This window comes from Dermacentor andersoni, chromosome 10 (assembly GCF_023375885.2).
Source record: "Dermacentor andersoni chromosome 10, qqDerAnde1_hic_scaffold, whole genome shotgun sequence".
Classification (NCBI taxonomy): Eukaryota; Metazoa; Arthropoda; class Arachnida; order Ixodida; family Ixodidae; genus Dermacentor; species Dermacentor andersoni.
The window spans coordinates 110,079,257-110,097,217 of record NC_092823.1 but is presented as its reverse complement, the minus strand read 5'-3'; the positions used below and the strand labels follow the sequence as shown (position 1 = coordinate 110,097,217).

Here is a 17,961-nt window from a genome sequence, read left to right as displayed (position 1 = left end):
TTTGACAGGCAGCATTGTTATTTGACAGACTCTTTATGCAATTCTGCGGACACATACATTTTGCCATCCAACGCTTCTTTTTAACAGACAACAAGCGAAGCAACAATAGAGCTTTTATCATACAGCGTGCAATTAAGATGCTGCTTGTGTTGGGGCATGACTCGCTGACTATGCACCGGTAAATTTGCCGTATAAAATAATTCTTGGTGGCACTACCGAAGCATCTTTTCATTTGGTGGGTGTGGGGTATTCCAGGGGCAGTAGTTGCTGCGCTATTTTTTCAGCAGTGTTGTTTCATGTGGCTCAGAGTCGTGGAATTCCCTGGAAAAAAGTAAATTGAAAGTTAGTTTGAATTAGGTAGCGGCAATTCCTTCTCATAAATAGACGAACAGAAACACTTTGCGACCTGAATTGCTTTATTACTTAGCAAAAGAAATTTCTTTTACATAAGCAGACTTCAGCAATTCTTTCAACTCTGAACATATTTACTGTGACAGCAACAGGCTCTCTGAGAGGACACTGCCATCATCTTTTTTTTTTTTGCAAAGCAGACGACATTGTACTCATCTGCTATGATATTGCCTGTTGAGTTGAGCAGAAACGGTGATAAAGGACAGGACATGAGGAAGGCACACTGTCGTTGCTTGCCCCTTCCTTACGTTTTGTTCTCTTACGCTGTTTCTTCTCAAGTGGTCAACCAACCAGATTAAACGCTTATGCTTATGCCTGTTGAGGCCTCCAAAATGCGTGCACAGAGGCCACCCCTTGGAGTCTGTGCGGGGTGCCATACCCCACAGAAATTGCAAAGCCCAAAACTGCACGACAGTGCATTGCTTATTACACCAAGCTTGTGATTGCATAGCACAATGCTGTGGCGAGGTGGACACAAATCCTGTACTCCATATCGTGCATAGCATGCAACGCTGCGAAATCTACGTGGTTGTAGAAGTCTCGCTATGCGCATTTTGCAGTGCAGTCGTATTCTACCTGCAACACCTTTATGTGGGATAACTATTTTATGTTACAACTGCAACTTGCTGCTGGTTGCAGAAATGTCACTACGCCCGTTCATAAGTAAATAGTTACGCAATGCCTTCCACATCATAATTATGTCATTCTGCTACAAAAAGGCATGATACTTAATATTTACATTGAATTACATGGTGCATACCTATGTCTTTCATATATGACGCAGTATGTTTTGGTTGCAAATGCAAGGAGTGATGTTTTCTCTAGCCTCCGTAGCACTGTCTGCTGTTTATAAAAGGCAGCATAGCAGTGGGAAAAGTTCTGATAACAACGAAGGCAAGGGCAAGAAGGTTGTCTGATGATGACAGACAGAGGAAATCCTGCTTTAGGCTTTTGATTATTGTTGCAGCAAAAGAAATGTTACCTAACAGTGCTTTTGTTTGCTGAGAGAAACTCGGAAAATACTTTCACATCTGATTGCATCCCTTGACAAGTAAAAGATTTTAGCATGATTTCTGAAGGATACCACAATTACCCCCAAAAAGTCGAATGAGTCACTTATGCTACACTGAGTTTGTTACCTCGAAGAATATGTGCACCGAAGTGTTTCTGATATGCCGGAACAAGCTTTCAGTTGTGGCTAGCACTGGAGACCAAGGAATAATAATTTAATTACTATACTTATTAAAATTTTATTGTCATAGAAAAAACATTACAAGAGGCTAAAATCTAGTTACTCAATGGTGTCGTGCGAGGAGAACAAAAAAATCCAAGAGGTTCGATTTTTTTTGTTAGTCACAGCCATACCAAGTAATTGACAATGAAGCCAGAGAAAGCGTACGGGAAATCAATTGTTTTGGTAATAGTTTAGCTGAAAGTTAGTAGTAAGGGAATAGGTATTAGTACATAATCAAGTACGGGGAAATTAAAGGTAAAGCACTGCACGCATACTGCGGAGGATGTGGGCTCGGTCCGCACCTGTGGCAAGTGACCTTTTCATCCACTTTCATTTCCCTTTTACGTTACTATTTCTACATTTCAATTAAGCAAAAACAACAATCTTCGCTTGCACTTTACTTGGCTTCATTGTTGCTTCATACAGTTGTGTCACAACTCACTTGTAGCAGCGGCGGCAGTAAAGGTCATTAGAGCAGCCATGGCAGCGTAGGGTGGCATCTTCATTGCAGATTACACACCAGGGAAGCTCCTCAGCTTCCTGACAGAAATCGAAAAAGTCAAGGCAAAAGTCTTAAATGTCTGTTTCAAGGTTGCATTGTGAGGTACAGAAAATATCGCATGACCCAAGGAAGGCCAGAGGAGAACCAAAGCATGTCCAGCCGTGTTTAAGAGATGATTAATGATGAGCAAAATTAATTCATGATTGATCGGTGATTGGATTAAGGTGAATTACAGTAGGCTTTCACCTTTGCGCCTCTTAGGCGATTGCTAAGGACACCTGGGGATTTTTGCATAAGAGACATCTGCATCCTAAAGCCACAAGGCTGACCGAGACTCACTAGAAAAATTAGCAGGAAAAAAGTCTTATTTTACAGCCCTTAAAAACAATACATAACGCACAATGTGAAGCCGACAAACAAGCCAAGAAAAGCATAGTGGAAGAAAACATTTATTTTTCAAATTAAAATGCAGAATTATGAATGAAGGTGATGTTGCAGTAAGCTTCATAACTGCTCATTTGGACTGTAAAACTAGTTACAAATGGGGGACTAAATTTCTGGTAAGTTTCATTTCTTATAACGATTATCGCAAATTTATGCAAACCTTGTCAAATTTAACTCTAATTCATATTAAATTCTTCATTTTAATTTAAATTTATGTACAATTTAAATCCTATGTTTTCACTGGCTTCATTGGTTTCTGTGCTAGTGCGTCACCGCTGCAGCAAGCCACACATTACGCCCAATTCTCAGCCCATGGCTAACGTTGAATTCAGGAATGTTGGCCGGAAAAGGCACTTTGAATGAGACACAAATGAATTTTGGAGACTTTGATAGTGTGTGATGAAAGATACGGTTTCATGCAACGTCGACTATGTCTTCACATTGGCGGTATGAAGCGAAGCCAGCCACGCTTTCGCATCTGCACTGCCCCCACGGCTGATAGTGTTGCCTGTGTGAGACAACGCCATCGTGAAGAGCGCCGGCAGCAGGAAGCGAATGCTTCGCCTGCCTCTTGCTTCAACGAGTCTCCTGAAGTTTAGATTATGTATAGGCATGCTTCATTATATAGAGGTTCTAAATAGATGATGTTTTATGGAGAAGTTCATTATATATACATATAACAAAGGTATTGTTGCGTCGTATAGAACTTCATTTAAGTTCTGACTGTATGTGCCATGTAAAATAGGTGCAAAGTATACATAAATTGACATAGCCAAGCCAGCCTTACCAACCTCACCGCCTTGGTCTAAGCCCAGCTCTTGCAACTCTTCGAGTTCCTCGAGTTTTGCTTGTTCAAGAACCTGTAACCAGGCAACAGAGAAACACCGGTACTTATCAATTTTTACCAAGAACCCTACCAATGATCAGTCCAGGTTCAGCTGTATGTGCAACCTACATAGGGGGTACTCCAACATTTACAGAAAAAGAAAAAAAGAAAGGTAATTTGTAAAATACAGACTGCAGCAACATGAGGTTTTTCACAACAATGCATAGAAAAACGGGAATTTTTATATGATCTTTTTAATTTTCAATTAAGCTTAGAGCCACTGTAGTTACATTCTTTACCAACAAGTGCCGCTGTCGTGGCTCTGACGACTCATCCATCCATCTAACACACAAATGAGTGCTCTGGTGCATTCTAAAGCAAAGCTTTCTGTGCTTCTTCGACTTTCCTACTGCTGCTGTGGTCTGGAACACAGCATTGATGGGTGGTTCAGAGCGTGTGTATACATGACAGGAGCGTAGCAGAGGGGAATTGCACAATGCAAGAAAGTCGTTTGGACCTTTCCACCGCGTTGAATGTACACAATGCCCTCTAGAGCTCCCTGGGCATCGCCATGTTGGCCTCTTGACAACTGAAATTATTTATGACACCCTGCAAAAGCGCCTACCCTTCTACTAAGGTGCAAGTCTGGAGGGAAGCTAGATAGAATGGTAGAGAGGAACATCCCGAAAGTGCAAAGTGGGTCATGATGAGTGCTCCAGTACAGATCTCCGGAAACATTTTGGACACCTGGGGTTAACGTGCATCTAGATCCAAGAACACCGAGCGTTTTAGCATTTCAACAGCTGTGGTGGCTTTGGCATTACTCTGTTAAGCCTGAGGGGTGTGGGATCAAATCCTGGCCTGGAGGCTGCGTTTTGAAGGGGGACAAAATGCAAAAACAGCCGTACAGTGTCCAATGGGTGCACATTGGAGAACCCCAGGCGATCAAAATTAATCAGGAGTCCCCCGTTGCGGTGTGCCTCATAATCACATCATGGTTTTGGCGCGTGAAACCTCGGAATTTACACGTTTTTTTAAAAATCAGTTTGCCTCCATCAAATGTGACAGCTGCCGTCGAGAACTGAATCTGTGACCTCATGCTTTGCAGAAAAACACCATAGGCACTAGGCCACCGTGCTGGGTTTTCACGAAGAATTATAGTGCAACTGTAGATGTCCTCTGCACTGAAATTCATGTAGCTGAAAATTCGTTTTGCCGTGGCAGCAAGAATGTTATCTTTTTTCTGCACAAGCTCGGCTGCAATTGAGCTGAAGTATAAAGTCATGCCCAGCCCTCACCTTGGCCACAACAGCGTCCGCCTCTGTGCTGTCGTCTGAATCGGATCCGCCATCTTCCGCCTTTTTTTTACCTGCAAGCAAAACATCTGCCACTAGTACCCTGAAAAATCATTGAGCAGTGAAAGCAGTAGCGTTCACTATGGCATGACATCGTAGGCAGGTACAGCACAGTAGAATCTTAACTGGAATTCTAAGAGGACTGGAAGTTTATTGGAATAATCAAACTAGAGAGGACCCTTTAAATATAGTGCCCAATCATTTGTGCGGTACAGCTCACAAGAACAAAACCATCACTGGGTTCACATTCCTCTATCAGCACGCTACGGCTGGAAGAAGCCTAGGTTCTGTATAAAGTGCAAGTGCAATAAGGCCGCGCCTCACACCCAGTTTTTGCTGTTGGTGTTCGGAAAAGCAAGAAGAGGCTGAGCCTAGCAGGATGGTGGCTTGATGCATGCCATTCTCCTGCGTGGCCAATCTTAAGAGATAATGTGATCAAGCATGTGCTAGGAGAAATTGGGGGGGGGGGGAGTCATAGTTGACTGCATGGTAACAGGATGAAGTGCACGCTGAAGGCTCCTTGCTGCCGTATGGGAAAGATGGGTGCACAGTGCTCTGCTTGCCCCAGTTCGATCTCAGCTCCCCACGCGTCTTTCCTTGTCATATTTAAGGCACACAATGTTACACAATCTTTGCCTTTGGCTCGGGTTCATCCGAAAGTAATCCATGGGAGCGAGACATTTTTTTCAAAATAATCATTGCGAGTTTCTTTGAATTTGAATTCGCAGGAGTCTTTTTCTATTCAAGTACACGGAACAGAACACTTAGAAATATTCATCAATTCGAGTTAAGAGATTTTGAATTGTCGGGATTTCACCACACTCATCCGTGAGAACACATACAGGTATGTGTAAGCATGAGTGAGTACCGCTGCATGGCACGTTGGCTGCAAAACAAATCCAAAGACGCAGAAGTCAGCTCCATAAAGATGAAGCGCTCGGGTATCCCAAAATGTGAAGCAAACACACACAAAAAAGGTCTTCGGTGTTTACACAATGCTGGTATATACCATACTTTACCTGCATATAACGCAGGCAGAAAGAAAATGTAAAATTTAAGTGGACAGTGGAGATGCAAGATCCCTGTGGCACGGCAGCATCTGAGCCAACTGACAAAGGGTAAAAAAGAATGAAAGCTGAGATGGATCGTCAGAAAACGCAGCAGCCCCTGCTGTGTTACATCACACTAGCCAAGTTTCCAATGCTGCAGCACGGCTAAACCCCAAGTTGTGTGGAAATTCTATCTACTAAGCGCACAACAACAGACGGAATATGAAGAGGTTTTTCTGAGCTGTTTCTCTCACATTTTGTGTGTTGAAGCCCAAACACACAAACTCTGTACAGCGGCACACTGTAGCAAGTGCAAAGGCTATGAGAACTCACCCGTTTTCTTGGTCTTGATCTGCCCAAGCTCCCTCATGAGTTCTTTGTCCTTCTGGAGTTCTTCTAGACCCTTTTTCGCTGACTCTGCTGCCGCTTTAAGCTCTTCGCTAATCAGTCGTGCCACTTCGTCTATGGGCTGGTCCTCTTTTCCATCACTCACTCCCTGTGTGGACCGGTGAAGCTCTGTTGGCGCCGTTGTGGCAAGGGGAACACCAGCGGCATCGGATGAAGTGTTGTCCTTTGTGTCCTAGAGAGAAGAAAACAGTAGCAGATTACAATATTTAATTATTTCTTAAAAGTTCCTTACAGGCCTCATACGAGGCTTTTGGTAAGGAGGACGTCACAGAGAGAAATAAATGGAAATAGGGCAATATTCCAAATGCAACATAACATAAAAGATAGTAGTACAGCATTGCACAAAAGACTGGAACAAGGCTAGTAGACATAAAAGACAAAGAAAGTGGAAAATGTACAGACCGTGAAGCAAACAAAATGATGGAGAGAAGTCGTCACTCCTATGCCAGTAAAATAGTAAGAAATACAAGAATAAGAAAGCAAAAGCATGAAGTCGAAGGCAGAACAATATAGCATGCTATGCATAAAAGTAAAAAAATAAATACGACATGCTGTTTTTCATCACCATATTGAAACACATTTCATTGTATTCATACATTCTGTATGCTATGAATAACAGTAAATTTCTTTCTATGCAAAGAGAGAGACACCAGAAAACAAAAGTTAAACAGTGGAACCCACATGAACATAGTGTTGAAGAAAAACACGGAATGACACAGGAACATGAACTGGGTTGAAAGTTCTGGTGCCAGAAAAACAAAAAAAGTTAATGCGAGAAAAAAAAAAGGACAACACTGAACAGTGTTGGCCCTGTTTTAGGTTCGAATGCACTGCAGTTTGCTTTATAACACTGAAAACTGATCGCTCCCAACAAATCAGTGCCGGGACGGTTTACAGTAGCAAGGGCTGGTCCCGTGTTCTTGAAACCACGGCTGCCGCTCCGCTCTGTCTTATTAAAATCTTTCCACCTGTTGCATAAGCTCGGTCCTTACCAGCAGTGAGACATATGTTCTTTCACAAATCATATCAATTTAGCTTGCCCCAATTTTGCCTTTGTTGTCCTCTTAACTGCACGGGCTAGTGTACACACCCACACAAGTCTGATCTATTATGTGCACCTCATTGAGATAAATTGGAATAAAATCTTTATAGGGAAAAAACAAGAACATCACACAGTATAAGTACCTGAACCACACATTGTGTGACACATATTACACCTCTCCAAGAACACTTCTCTGTAAAGCATCAGTGCCAAGTGACTCAGATTTTATTCCTTTTAGAACTATTACTATCTATGGGAGTAAGGAGAGTAGACTAACTAAAATATTTATATCACAGTTATGAATGAAAAGGTACATGCAGGATGGCACAAACGATATCTTCTCTCTTAAACTACATGTTAATGAGAATATATAAATGATATACAATAACCAAACTTTTTTGTTAATGTTCCCGGAAAAAGGTAAGACTATGTAGAACTGTGTGAAGCTCTGAGGAATGCGCACCTGAAGGTTTGAATCCATGGAATCTCTGCTAAGTCCACGTAGGCGTTCGAGACGCTGTTCCATTTCATCGGTGGTTGCCTTTATAACCTGGGCCCGACGCCTGTCGATGGCCACCTTGTGCATCACTTCAGCGAAGAGGCTGCTTGCTTTCTCTGCATCCGTTGCATACACCTGCAAAGATTCAACACATTCTTAAGAAGCGATTGCAATTGGCAAAATAATGGAGTGCGAGTGCTCAAGTTCAACTGCATTCACTACAATGAGCTGAGGGTGATCAATTTCCAGCAAGCGCACGAAAACTAGGAATTGTTGTGGAGGGGTAGAACTAATCTTTGGCAATAGTGGTACAGGATGGCAAAGCAACACACAAAGCAGGGTTCACCCAACATCAGCCAACACTGGCAATGATGGTAGCCAGCCACAAAGAATGACAGAACACAGCTTGCAAAAAAAAAAAAAATGTGAATTGTGACCACTGCGTGAAGCAATGAATAATCATTGCGTTCTGCTCTGTCAGGGTGTGGCACTTCTCTAATTCGATGAATTGCTGTGCAATTCTCAAAAGCTACGAAAGGTCATACTTATAATTTAAGAATATGTACACAGGCTTGACGGAATTTAGCAACATTTCCCGAATTCCGTGTCCGACACTATGTTGTAGTTGACTGTACAGGAGCCTACACGGGCAAAATGTTAAGCAATGTTGGCCAAACACAGCGCCAACATTGGCCTCACTTGCAGCGCAACGTGAATGGTAGAACAACCACAGCTGATATTTTAATGTATCATCTAGGGCTAGTGTTAAAAGGTTAACTATCCTCCATCAAGTAGATGGAAATAAAGATATTCTATTCTATAACCGTCCTCATTTTTCAGCAAAATGAGTTCTGCAGAAATACACGATATAGAGGTAGATTCATGACAGATTTAAAGAACACTTATCAGGCTGCCCAGGAAGCTTCAGAGTTAAAACCTCCTGGTCTGCAGATTGAACTTAGGAACATCACCCAACTTTGCAGGAGAGCTAAGCAGGCAGCTAGCAGTTGAATAGCAGTTCCTGCTTGCGATGTGAACTGTTGGCTTCCTAGTGAGCCTGATTGGTCGAGGGGATGTCCTGGTCAGGCAGCAGTTGGTCCTAACCTTAGGTCCAATAGCCTTGGCACCAGGATGAATGTTTTTTAATCAGCGAAGCTTTCTTTCACATGAATTTTTGTAGCTTACTGCCACTTTTGTATGGGTGTGAAATATCCCTTTCATATACTGATCAATCTGCAGCTCCAGCACAGCCGTTCCAAAAGACTGCGTCTTCTTGCAGTGTATGAACTAGGAACCTCTCGGTGGCTCGGTCTCTTTCACCCTGGATAATGCTTTTATTCAGTTTCAGATGAAAACAAGATTTCAAAGCAATAACTTACAATCCTGAGGATTTAATGCTATTTGTCACAATCCACCCCGTGTCGTGAACAAGGGAGGGCTTCTCAGCGTGGTGGTGCTCAAAGATTACTGACCGGCGAGCTGCCGTGCTCGTCGGTGTTTATTGTGGTGCGGGTGACCACTGTTGCCTGCCAAGCTATAGCAGGCCGCCGAGCTTGGCGGGTGAACCAAGATTATGTCCGAGGGGGCGTCACCTACTTGCTACAACCCCTCACCCCCAGTTTGTTTGTTAAAATAAAAAACACAAACCTCCAAGTTCAAACCAATGTCCAAGTTCAACAACGTCCAAGTTCAAGTTAAACTCGTGAAACAAACGTCCAAGTTCACACTATGAGGCTCCGCCTCCACCCTAGCTGGGTCGACAGTGCCTGCTACCCAGGCGAGTAACGGTCTGGTGGCCTCCGCCGTCGAGTACTCCGCCTGGGCACCGGTGTTGACGGGTCGGGTGTGGCAACGCCGGGTGCTGCCTGAGCCAGCCTTGCTCCATCCGGGGGGTCCGTAGTGGTCGGCCTTGCGAGTGGTGCCGGGCTTGACACCGGTCCCACGGGTGCCGCACCACTGGCTACGGTTGTCGCCTCCGAGGTAGGCGGTACTCCGCTAGAAGCGACTGGTGCTGCCGCTAGTCCTCCTGCGGGCTGGAACTCAGTGGCAGTCGAGGGTGCTGGCCAGGTCCCGAGGCGAGGTCTGACATGGTGGGCGTGTCTGTGCCACATGGCCCCATCTGGCATGCGGACGAGCAGCGATGAGGCGCTGGCAGGAGACACCACCTGTCCGGCAGACCAGGGTGGGCCAGGACGGAAGTTCCTGGCGACAACTGGAGCTCCCGACTCTGGCAAAGGCCCGGGACGGCACCCTTGGTCAGCAGCCAGCTTCTGCTTCTCTGATTGAGCCTTGCGCAGCTTGCGCTTACTGCGGGAGACCTCGCTCTTGAGCTGCCTGTTGCGGCTCTGCAGGCTCGTTATAATGTGCCGCATCTCCCGGTTGATTGGCTGAGCCTGCTCACTGGACACCGACGACGCCTCAAACTCAGTGCGTAGATTCTCGTACTCGAGACGAATCTGCGCGATGTTGTCCTCGAGGCGGATGACCTCCGAGCGAAGCTTCTTCTGGACAACCAGCTCCTCGCTTTCTATCTGCTCAATGTGGCGAAGGTGTGAGTTTTTGGCTGTCGACAGCAAGGAGCGCCACTCGTCCAGCTGAGTCTTGAGTTGCAGGCTCTCATTGTACAGCACGGAGAACTGGCTCTGCAGGCACTTGCACTCTGCCGTGCTCACCACCAGGCTCTCGGGCATCGACCGCAGCTCTATCCGCAGCCGCTCCACCGTCTTCAGGGCCTCCTTGTGGTCAAGCTGGAGCTGCTCCAGCTCCAGCAGCCGTGCCGATGCCAGCTCCCGCTGTTCCTCGAGCTGGCTCTGCAGGTCCTCCAAGCGCAGGGAGGCTGCTCCGCCACCACCGCCACAGCCCCCAAAATCCACCTGTAGGCGGGACCAGGGTCTCTGTGGGAACGACCAGGGGGTGCTTTCCACATTACGCGAGGCTCGCTGATGCTTCTGGCAGATTTGGCAGCTCTGCATCACATGCAGGCTGGCTTCCGGGTACTCTGGCAGACGAATGCCCAGTACATGAATCCAGTTTCGGCCCAGCAGCGTCGGCGACGACCCCTTCGTTAAGTAAAGGGGAAGGGTTGCCTCCCTGTCGCCAAAACGAACGCTGACCTGTGCCTGACCCTGGACCTGGGAGAGTTGCCCGGAGGAGCTGCGCAGCATCACGCCCGAAGCCTCGACGGACACGCCGGGGAAAGTCCGCTTGAAGAGCTTCCCGGCCATTACAGACACGCTGGCCCCCGTGTCCAGCGCCATGGAAATGGGTTGCCCGCAGATTTCGACGGTCAGCATGTATGGCGGCACAGACGACGGTACAAAGCCTGTGTGCCACATGTCGAAAATCGGCGGGTCCTCGGCCACGACGTGGAGCCTGGCCGCGGAAGAACTTGAGCTTGCTGCCGCATGCCTCCGCCGCGTACCCTTGCGACGGCTACCCTGGCCGCGGGCTTGTGTTGTACCTGGGCTTGAATCAGGCTGCTGCTTGCTGTTCGTCCTCCCACTTCGGCATACACGTGCCAGGTGCCCAGTTTTCCCGCACGTAAAGCATTGTGCTTGAGAGAACTGGCACTGTGAAGGGGAGTGGGCACCACCACAGCGACCGCAGGTACTGCCCTTTGTCGCGAACTTGTTGACCGCCGCTTCCGCCGACGGTGAGCCAGTCGCACGGGAAATCTCGCCGGCGTCCTTGGCGGCAGCTTCCATTGCCAGCGCTGCCTTCACGGCGTCGTCCAGCGACGGGTCGGGAAGCTCCAGGAGTCGCGTCTGCATGGCGGGGTTGTTGATTCCGCAGACGAAACGGTCCCGGAGCAGCGAGTCCAGTTGGTCCCCGAAGGCGCAGGCACTCGCTAACCCTCGTAGCGCAGCAACGAATTGCCCGAGGGTCTCTCCTTCCCGGCGGCTCCGGTTGTTGAAGCGGAAACGCTCCATGAGTGTGGACGGTGCTGGGTTAAAATGCGAGCGCAGTATGGCAAGCAGCTCACCCAGCGTCTTAACGTGCGGCGTGGCTGGCTTCAGAAGGTCGAGCAAGAGGCTGAAGACGCGGGTCCCGCAGCTGGCTAGGAAAATGTCCCGCTGTTTGGCCTCGGGTGTGTCGTTTGCCCGGAAGAACACGTGGACTTGCTCCTCGTAAATTTGCCAGGCGGACCCATCTCCCTCGAACGGCTCGAGCCTTCCGTACAGCGGCATGGCGACAGCAACGGGGGGCGGTGTTTCGCCGCTCGCGGCGGCGTGGGACGCTCCGTAGGTACTCGTCGCCAGCTTCGTCGCTAGAGTCACACGGATCCCATCTTCGTCGCCAGTGTCACAATCCACCCCGTGTCGTGAACAAGGGAGGGCTTCTCAGCGTGGTGGTGCTCAAAGATTACTGACCGGCGAGCTGCCGTGCTCGTCGGTGTTTATTGTGGTGCGGGTGACCACTGTTGCCTGCCGAGCTATAGCAGGCCGCCGAGCTTGGCGGGTGAACCAAGATTATGTCCGAGGGGGCGTCACCTACTTGCTACACTATTAGTTCACATTTGTTGTTGCGTCAGTCACAGTTACGAACTATGCACACTCTAGTAAGGGCCACAGCAAAATGGGCCAGCCCGATGTAGGAGCTGCACTTCGTCAAAATTGAAAAAAAAAAGGCAAGTCTGGCCCATACACGAGTGTATACGGCAATTTGTGTGCAACATTAGAGTCCTTCTGTACACTTACATATCCATCCATGTATATTTGTAAACACATTGTATGTATAAACTAATGAGTGATTGACTGACTGGACAAGTTCATCGAGTCCTTCAGCACCTGCCATGACGCTAGTTACTAAAGCCTTTGGGTGGCAGCACGTTATGAGACAATTATTACTCACTGTGATTGGGGCCTGACGATAGTAGGAGACATCAACTTCTTTGAGTTTTGCGAGTCTTTCCTCGATGTCGGCGTGAATTGGAATGACATCTGGAAATGTTGCACCGTGTCCCATTAAAACCATGCTCTATAATTGTTGACATGATTAAAAGCCTTGCAGACAACGACGCCACTTGGTGTTAGCAAGTGTTTCCTCGAGGTCAAGGTGAATTGCAATTAGAATCTTAACCCTTTCAGTGCCACTGATGTACCGGTACATTCTCAACTCCCTCCAGTCAAATTTGCGCAGTATAATATGAAGTTGGGGAGCACCAAGGTAGTTCTGCCATCTGGTGTATATACTTAGAAGCATATTTTCTTATTCTCTCTGGGTATGCTCAGCCTGGGGTTTTCGTTAGCGCGCTACAGAACGTGCCCTTTTGTGGGCGTGGTTTTGCTGCGTGGGGGGAGCATCCACCGGTTGGAGGGATGGTTCGCAAACCGCTACTGCCAGCGATTCTCCATTTTAAGTGGTTGCGCTGTAGTGCAACGATCATTCTTGCATATTTCTGCCATCTGTCATACATTTATAGCAGCCATTATATTTCTTTAACCCAGACACAGCGGCGCTATCGTGGAAGCATGGGTGCCAGAACAAAACCAGGTGGAAGATTGAAAACGAAGATAGGAATGCGAGGACCACACTAAGAATGACATTTGTCATTATCTGTGTCATTTCTTTCCCTTCTGAATAACTGAATATAAACAGTTGTGATCGTTTTATAAATGGCATAAGAGGGTTAAATAACTTTTTTCTTAAATGCAATCACTTTCATTCAAATGGGTTAAGGGGTTGTCTATTAATAACGTTTTTGCATTTCAGATGCATATATATAAGCAAAAAACCAGCGAGAGCTTCGTGTTGAGAACAAATCCCTGTAAACTACAGTACTTACAAGTCTACAAAGCAGCCTTCATTAATTACACAAATGAATCATAAAAATATTCTGTCTCGACATTAAAAACACTGTTATATTAGTTCAGGCCTGACCCCTCTAAAGCCACTTTAATGTCTCAACTAACAGCACGTCACGAGGATTCTGCCATTGTAAGTAATGAAATGTTAGCATTCTTGTTGCTGTGTCAAGCCAGGGCAATAAAGTTATTATTATTATTATTATTATCATTAATATATTGAGGAATGTAGATAGAGCAATCAAGACAGAAAAATATCTCGAACTTTCACCTTTGCTGTCCTGACGCAGCTTCTTCAGCCGGCTCTCAATCTCCTCTATCTGTAGCGCAGAACCACCTCCACGAGAAGCGGAGTGGTCAGCTTGCTGCTGCTTGTTGAGTGCGTCCATTCTCCTTTCATAGGCAAGGTAAGGAAGACATAGGGAGTTTTAGAAACAGGGTACCTAAGGATAGGGGATGATATCGGCAAGGCATACAAAAGAATGTAAAAAACAATATAACTCGGCTTGCAATGGCTTGAGGCTGCTTGTTCAGTGTTCAGCACTAGCCTTTCACAGTTGAAGCAAGGCAGAAATAGGGAGTTTCAGAAACGAAGTACCGAACATTAAGGCACGATATCAGTCAGGTGTACAAAAGAGTGCAAAAAACTGCCCAAAAGAACATTGCTTACACTGGATTGCGGCTGCTTGTTCAGCACAGCCATCTTCCTCTCACATTTGAGGCAAGGCAGAAATAGGCAGCTTTAGAAATGGCACCCAAAGTTCAGAAACGCTGAGTGCGAGGCACGTGAGAGAATAATAAAAAAAAAAAAGTTCAGAGGAACTCAAGTGCAGTTTCAGTTCTGTGCATGTGCTCTGCCGCTGACCCTATCTCACATTATCATCATCATCATCATAATCATCATCTCACGTATGTCGCTTTGAAAAAGACAAGTCCACTTGAAACGTTGGCTCCTGCTTTCACCTTGTTCTCGTTTTGCTCATCGTCTTGAATTTCCATCTACCGCATTCCTCCTGTTTTCCCTGACCCTATTTTAGGTATACCGTGACTCTTGAAATGCAACACTTTCTAAAACTCCCTAATATCTTTTGTGAAATCAATCTTGCTGCTTTTTCACGTTTCCAGCATTCCTTTTTACTGGACTCTGAGTCCTCAGTTTCTACAGTTTTAATAACTAACAGTCTCCCCATTTCATTCTCCATTTCTTTAAACTCTTCCTGAATGCTGCCTCGAATGCTTTCGTGCCTGCATCACTAATGGGATCAGCCACTTGACGGGACAGATAAAAATAATAATAATGGGAAATGAAATGAATCGGTACAAAATATGGCCCCTTATTAAATGGAGAAAGCATTCCTCATCAACACAGGTAACTGTGTACTTATGATTAATTATGGACAAAATTGGCAAGTACTGCTTGCAAAATTTGAAAGTAACAAAATACAGTGCAAACATGTCAGTAGCATAGACCTTCATACCTGTGTCCCCTTATTTATACAACATTGAGTATTAGAGAAAATTAATTTCATTTACTTAACTGCAATTGATGTGACAACTGTCACTTCACCAAAATATTACGAAGATACATAATGACAATTATCTCCTTTTAACATCCATTCTTTAAGCTGTACTCTCTGATAAGCTGCACAATTCAACAACATTTGCTTAATTTTTTTGTAGATTCAGTAAAGTCCTTAAGCTGAACTTCTGGTAAAAATAGATTTTTAAATGTTGCCAACAAGCACTTGAATCATTTTTTTATCTGTCTGTGTTTTTTGCACTGCTTTCAATGTGGAATATAATCAACTACCCCTAACACTCTAGACATCCTTAAAGCTTATCTAATATTTCCATATATAGCTAGAAAAAGAAAACAGGAGTTGAATTTGATACAAAATGTGTCACAGGAAAGGACAACTAACTAGCAGATTGCTCCAGATTAATTTTGACCACCTGAGGTTCTTCACCCTACCCCCAAAGCACAGTGCACAAGTGTTTTTGCATTGTGCACCAATCTAAATGCAGCCACCATGGCTGATGGCTAGGCAAAATATTTCTCACACATAACCAATACATAAACCGTAAGAAAATAAGGCAGCCTTAATACACACTATACTGTAGATAATTTTTCACTTTCCTTCTTTCTGCATGCGTACCTCACATGTGCATCAAAGGAAAAATGTGGGCTCAGCCATCACAACAGCGCCAAACGTCAAACACAGGATAAAATGAACGAACACAGGCCACGTGTTGCAAATCTGCTGAGCATTCAGTGCAAACACAAAATATGTATCGAATCCTTAATGTGTGATATAACATATACCTCCTCTGTTCTCAAGAAACATTTGGTTTATAGTTTACTTAAGTTTTGCGTTTCTTTCATAGGAATTCATAAATGTTGTGGGGCTATTTTGACAGAACACTACCAACTCTCGCAGGACTCACTTTTGCAGAGCAGCAGGCGCTTCTCTTTCCTCTGTTTTACTAGCAGTAGTCCTGTGGAAACAAACACAAGCTTGAAATGCAAGCACTCTTTCAATCGTAGTGACACTCAAAAGAATTAAGTGACGATGGCTGCTTGTCAGTGTGCTATGTCTGCTTCAATAAGCCAGTCTACTGAAACTATACGAAGTTTAATGGCTAGCCCGTTATCATGGAGCCAGCTGCATGGAGTCCTGTGTCGTAAACCGCTAAAGACACCTAGCTGTAAACCTATCACTAAGGTTTCGGTTAGAAACAAGCCTCAGTGATATATTCTTGTAATATCATTAGTCACATATTCTAGTGAAACATCACCTTTAAGTTTTTTTCACAATGCCCCTCTCCCCCATCAAGGTATGATTAGAACAAATACTCAACGGCTACATGTACCGTTCGGTTACCGAGCAAACTGGCTGCACGATCGAGCGTTCAGAGTTCATAGACTGAAACAAACCGACCACAAGTTAAATTACCATAGAGCCACGGTGCTGGTTCTTGTAAACTTAAGAACCCTATGGTAGAATAACAGTTGTATTCGATCACTAGTACTACGTGATTCAGACGAACCGCTTTGACCGGAGTTTAGCAACGTCGCATGTTGCATATTGCAGCAACGGTTTCGGTTAACTATCGCGCGGCATACGCAGTACCGAAACGGCCTTCAAAAGTAGTGTAGAGGCCTCTATTAAGGAATACGTAACAAGCGTTTTGAGATAAAAGCATCCTTACCTGCTGAGAGTCTCAAAGCACGTCCTGCAAACTTTGTGCTGCTTTCCTAACTTCGGTACGAGCACAGACGACTTTAGGCATTTGGCGCAGTACGAGAATTGGCAGTTGGGACAGGAGTGCTAAAAGCGCCGCACAAGAGACACATATAGAGCACGATCAGACGGTTTTCAGAAGAAATCAATCGAGCATTGTGAAGTTTGTGCGATATCGCGAAGCTAGCGAGAGAATAACAACAGCAGGGAGGAACTGCGATAAAATGCGCGCTTGCTTTTAGGGACGCCTTACCTCTCTCGTGAGGAGTCCGAACTTTGAACTACACCCAGTACATGACATTGGCAACGGCGGTGTCCGAGCGATTGCGCGATCACAACAGATGAATCACCCAAACCGTAGACGAAACACGGCGGCCAAATAAAAACACAATCAGGAAATAGGCGTGGTGCCCACTGGCGGCTGACGACGCGATGGCAACGTACTGGACACACCACGGCCTCCGAGATTCGGCGGCGTGCGCTGTCAGACAGCAGCGCCCGTGCTTCTATGGTGGACAGCGTGCTCCGCCCGCTCTCGGAGGCCGTGAACACACGGATGTACTACTGTACAATGTACTGTACAAGCTACCCTAGACGAGCAGCTTCTATGCCTGCCCGGTATTGCCAAAACTGGGATCAACCGGGCATCACTTTCCATTTCGAGTACGTTACGCTCATAGTTACACTCCCAGTAATGTCCAGTAACAGATTACTCGGCATAGTTAGGGCAGCCGCGCAGTTGTTAGGGTCACGTCAGCGGGCCTTATTGTTACACGAAAACCAAAAGCAGCGGTACCGCTGATGTCCCCACGGCGAAAGTCCATGCTGTCAGCATAATGGCAAACATAAATTTCTGACGCCGCCGCAGTGTACCACTGATCCGCGTACATTTCGTCGTGTATCTTGAAGAGACTGGGCAGGCATTGTCAAAATACAGGAGGCATTGACTGGACGTAAATTGTAAACGTTCTTGGACGTACCCTTTTAAACCTCGTTGAATGTACCGCTATGGTCACTAGAATGTTTTTCTCTTTCTAGGGACCATAGTACCGTTGCAGACGCTGAAGCTTAAGAGGAAGCTTTAGGGCTGCCATATAAGTGCATGGGAAAGGAGAAATCGTTTATCTCGGCAATCAGTGCACCAA

At 45.8% G+C, this 17,961-nt stretch overlaps 1 protein-coding gene across 2 annotated transcripts; it reads right to left on the bottom strand.

Moving 5' to 3' along the window:
- On the bottom strand, positions 1 to 17,273 carry LOC126544649 (abscission/NoCut checkpoint regulator). 2 transcript variants are annotated; one of them, XM_050192093.3, is made up of 11 exons: positions 17,070 to 17,272; positions 16,785 to 16,903; positions 16,020 to 16,070; positions 13,846 to 13,967; positions 12,622 to 12,710; positions 7,735 to 7,905; positions 6,155 to 6,401; positions 4,716 to 4,786; positions 3,383 to 3,451; positions 2,088 to 2,185; positions 1 to 321 (listed from the first exon to the last, which is right to left on the bottom strand). In XM_050192093.3, exons 1-11 carry the CDS (start codon positions 17,115 to 17,117, stop codon positions 273 to 275), a joined length of 1,134 nt encoding a protein of 377 aa, XP_050048050.1. In that variant the 5' UTR covers positions 17,118 to 17,272; the 3' UTR covers positions 1 to 272. The 2 variants fall into 2 exon arrangements, with proteins under 2 accessions (XP_050048050.1, XP_054933766.1); XM_055077791.2 differs by lacking the exon at positions 1 to 321 and having other exon boundaries at positions 2,094 to 2,185; positions 3,379 to 3,451; positions 17,070 to 17,273.
- Between the last annotated feature and the right edge of the window lie 688 nt (positions 17,274 to 17,961).

Bases quoted from the DNA above. Each gene is read 5' to 3' on its own strand.
- LOC126544649 (XM_050192093.3), bottom strand. From the start codon at position 17,117: ATGTCATGTACTGGGTGTAGTTCAAAGTTCGGACTCCTCACGAGAGAG. The intron at 16,904-17,069 runs GTAAGGCGTCCC...CGGCGCTTTTAG, and splicing joins TCGGACTCCTCACGAGAGAG to CACTCCTGTCCCAACTGCCA. The intron at 13,968-16,019 runs GTGAGTCCTGCG...TGCCTATGAAAG, and splicing joins GCGCCTGCTGCTCTGCAAAA to GAGAATGGACGCACTCAACA.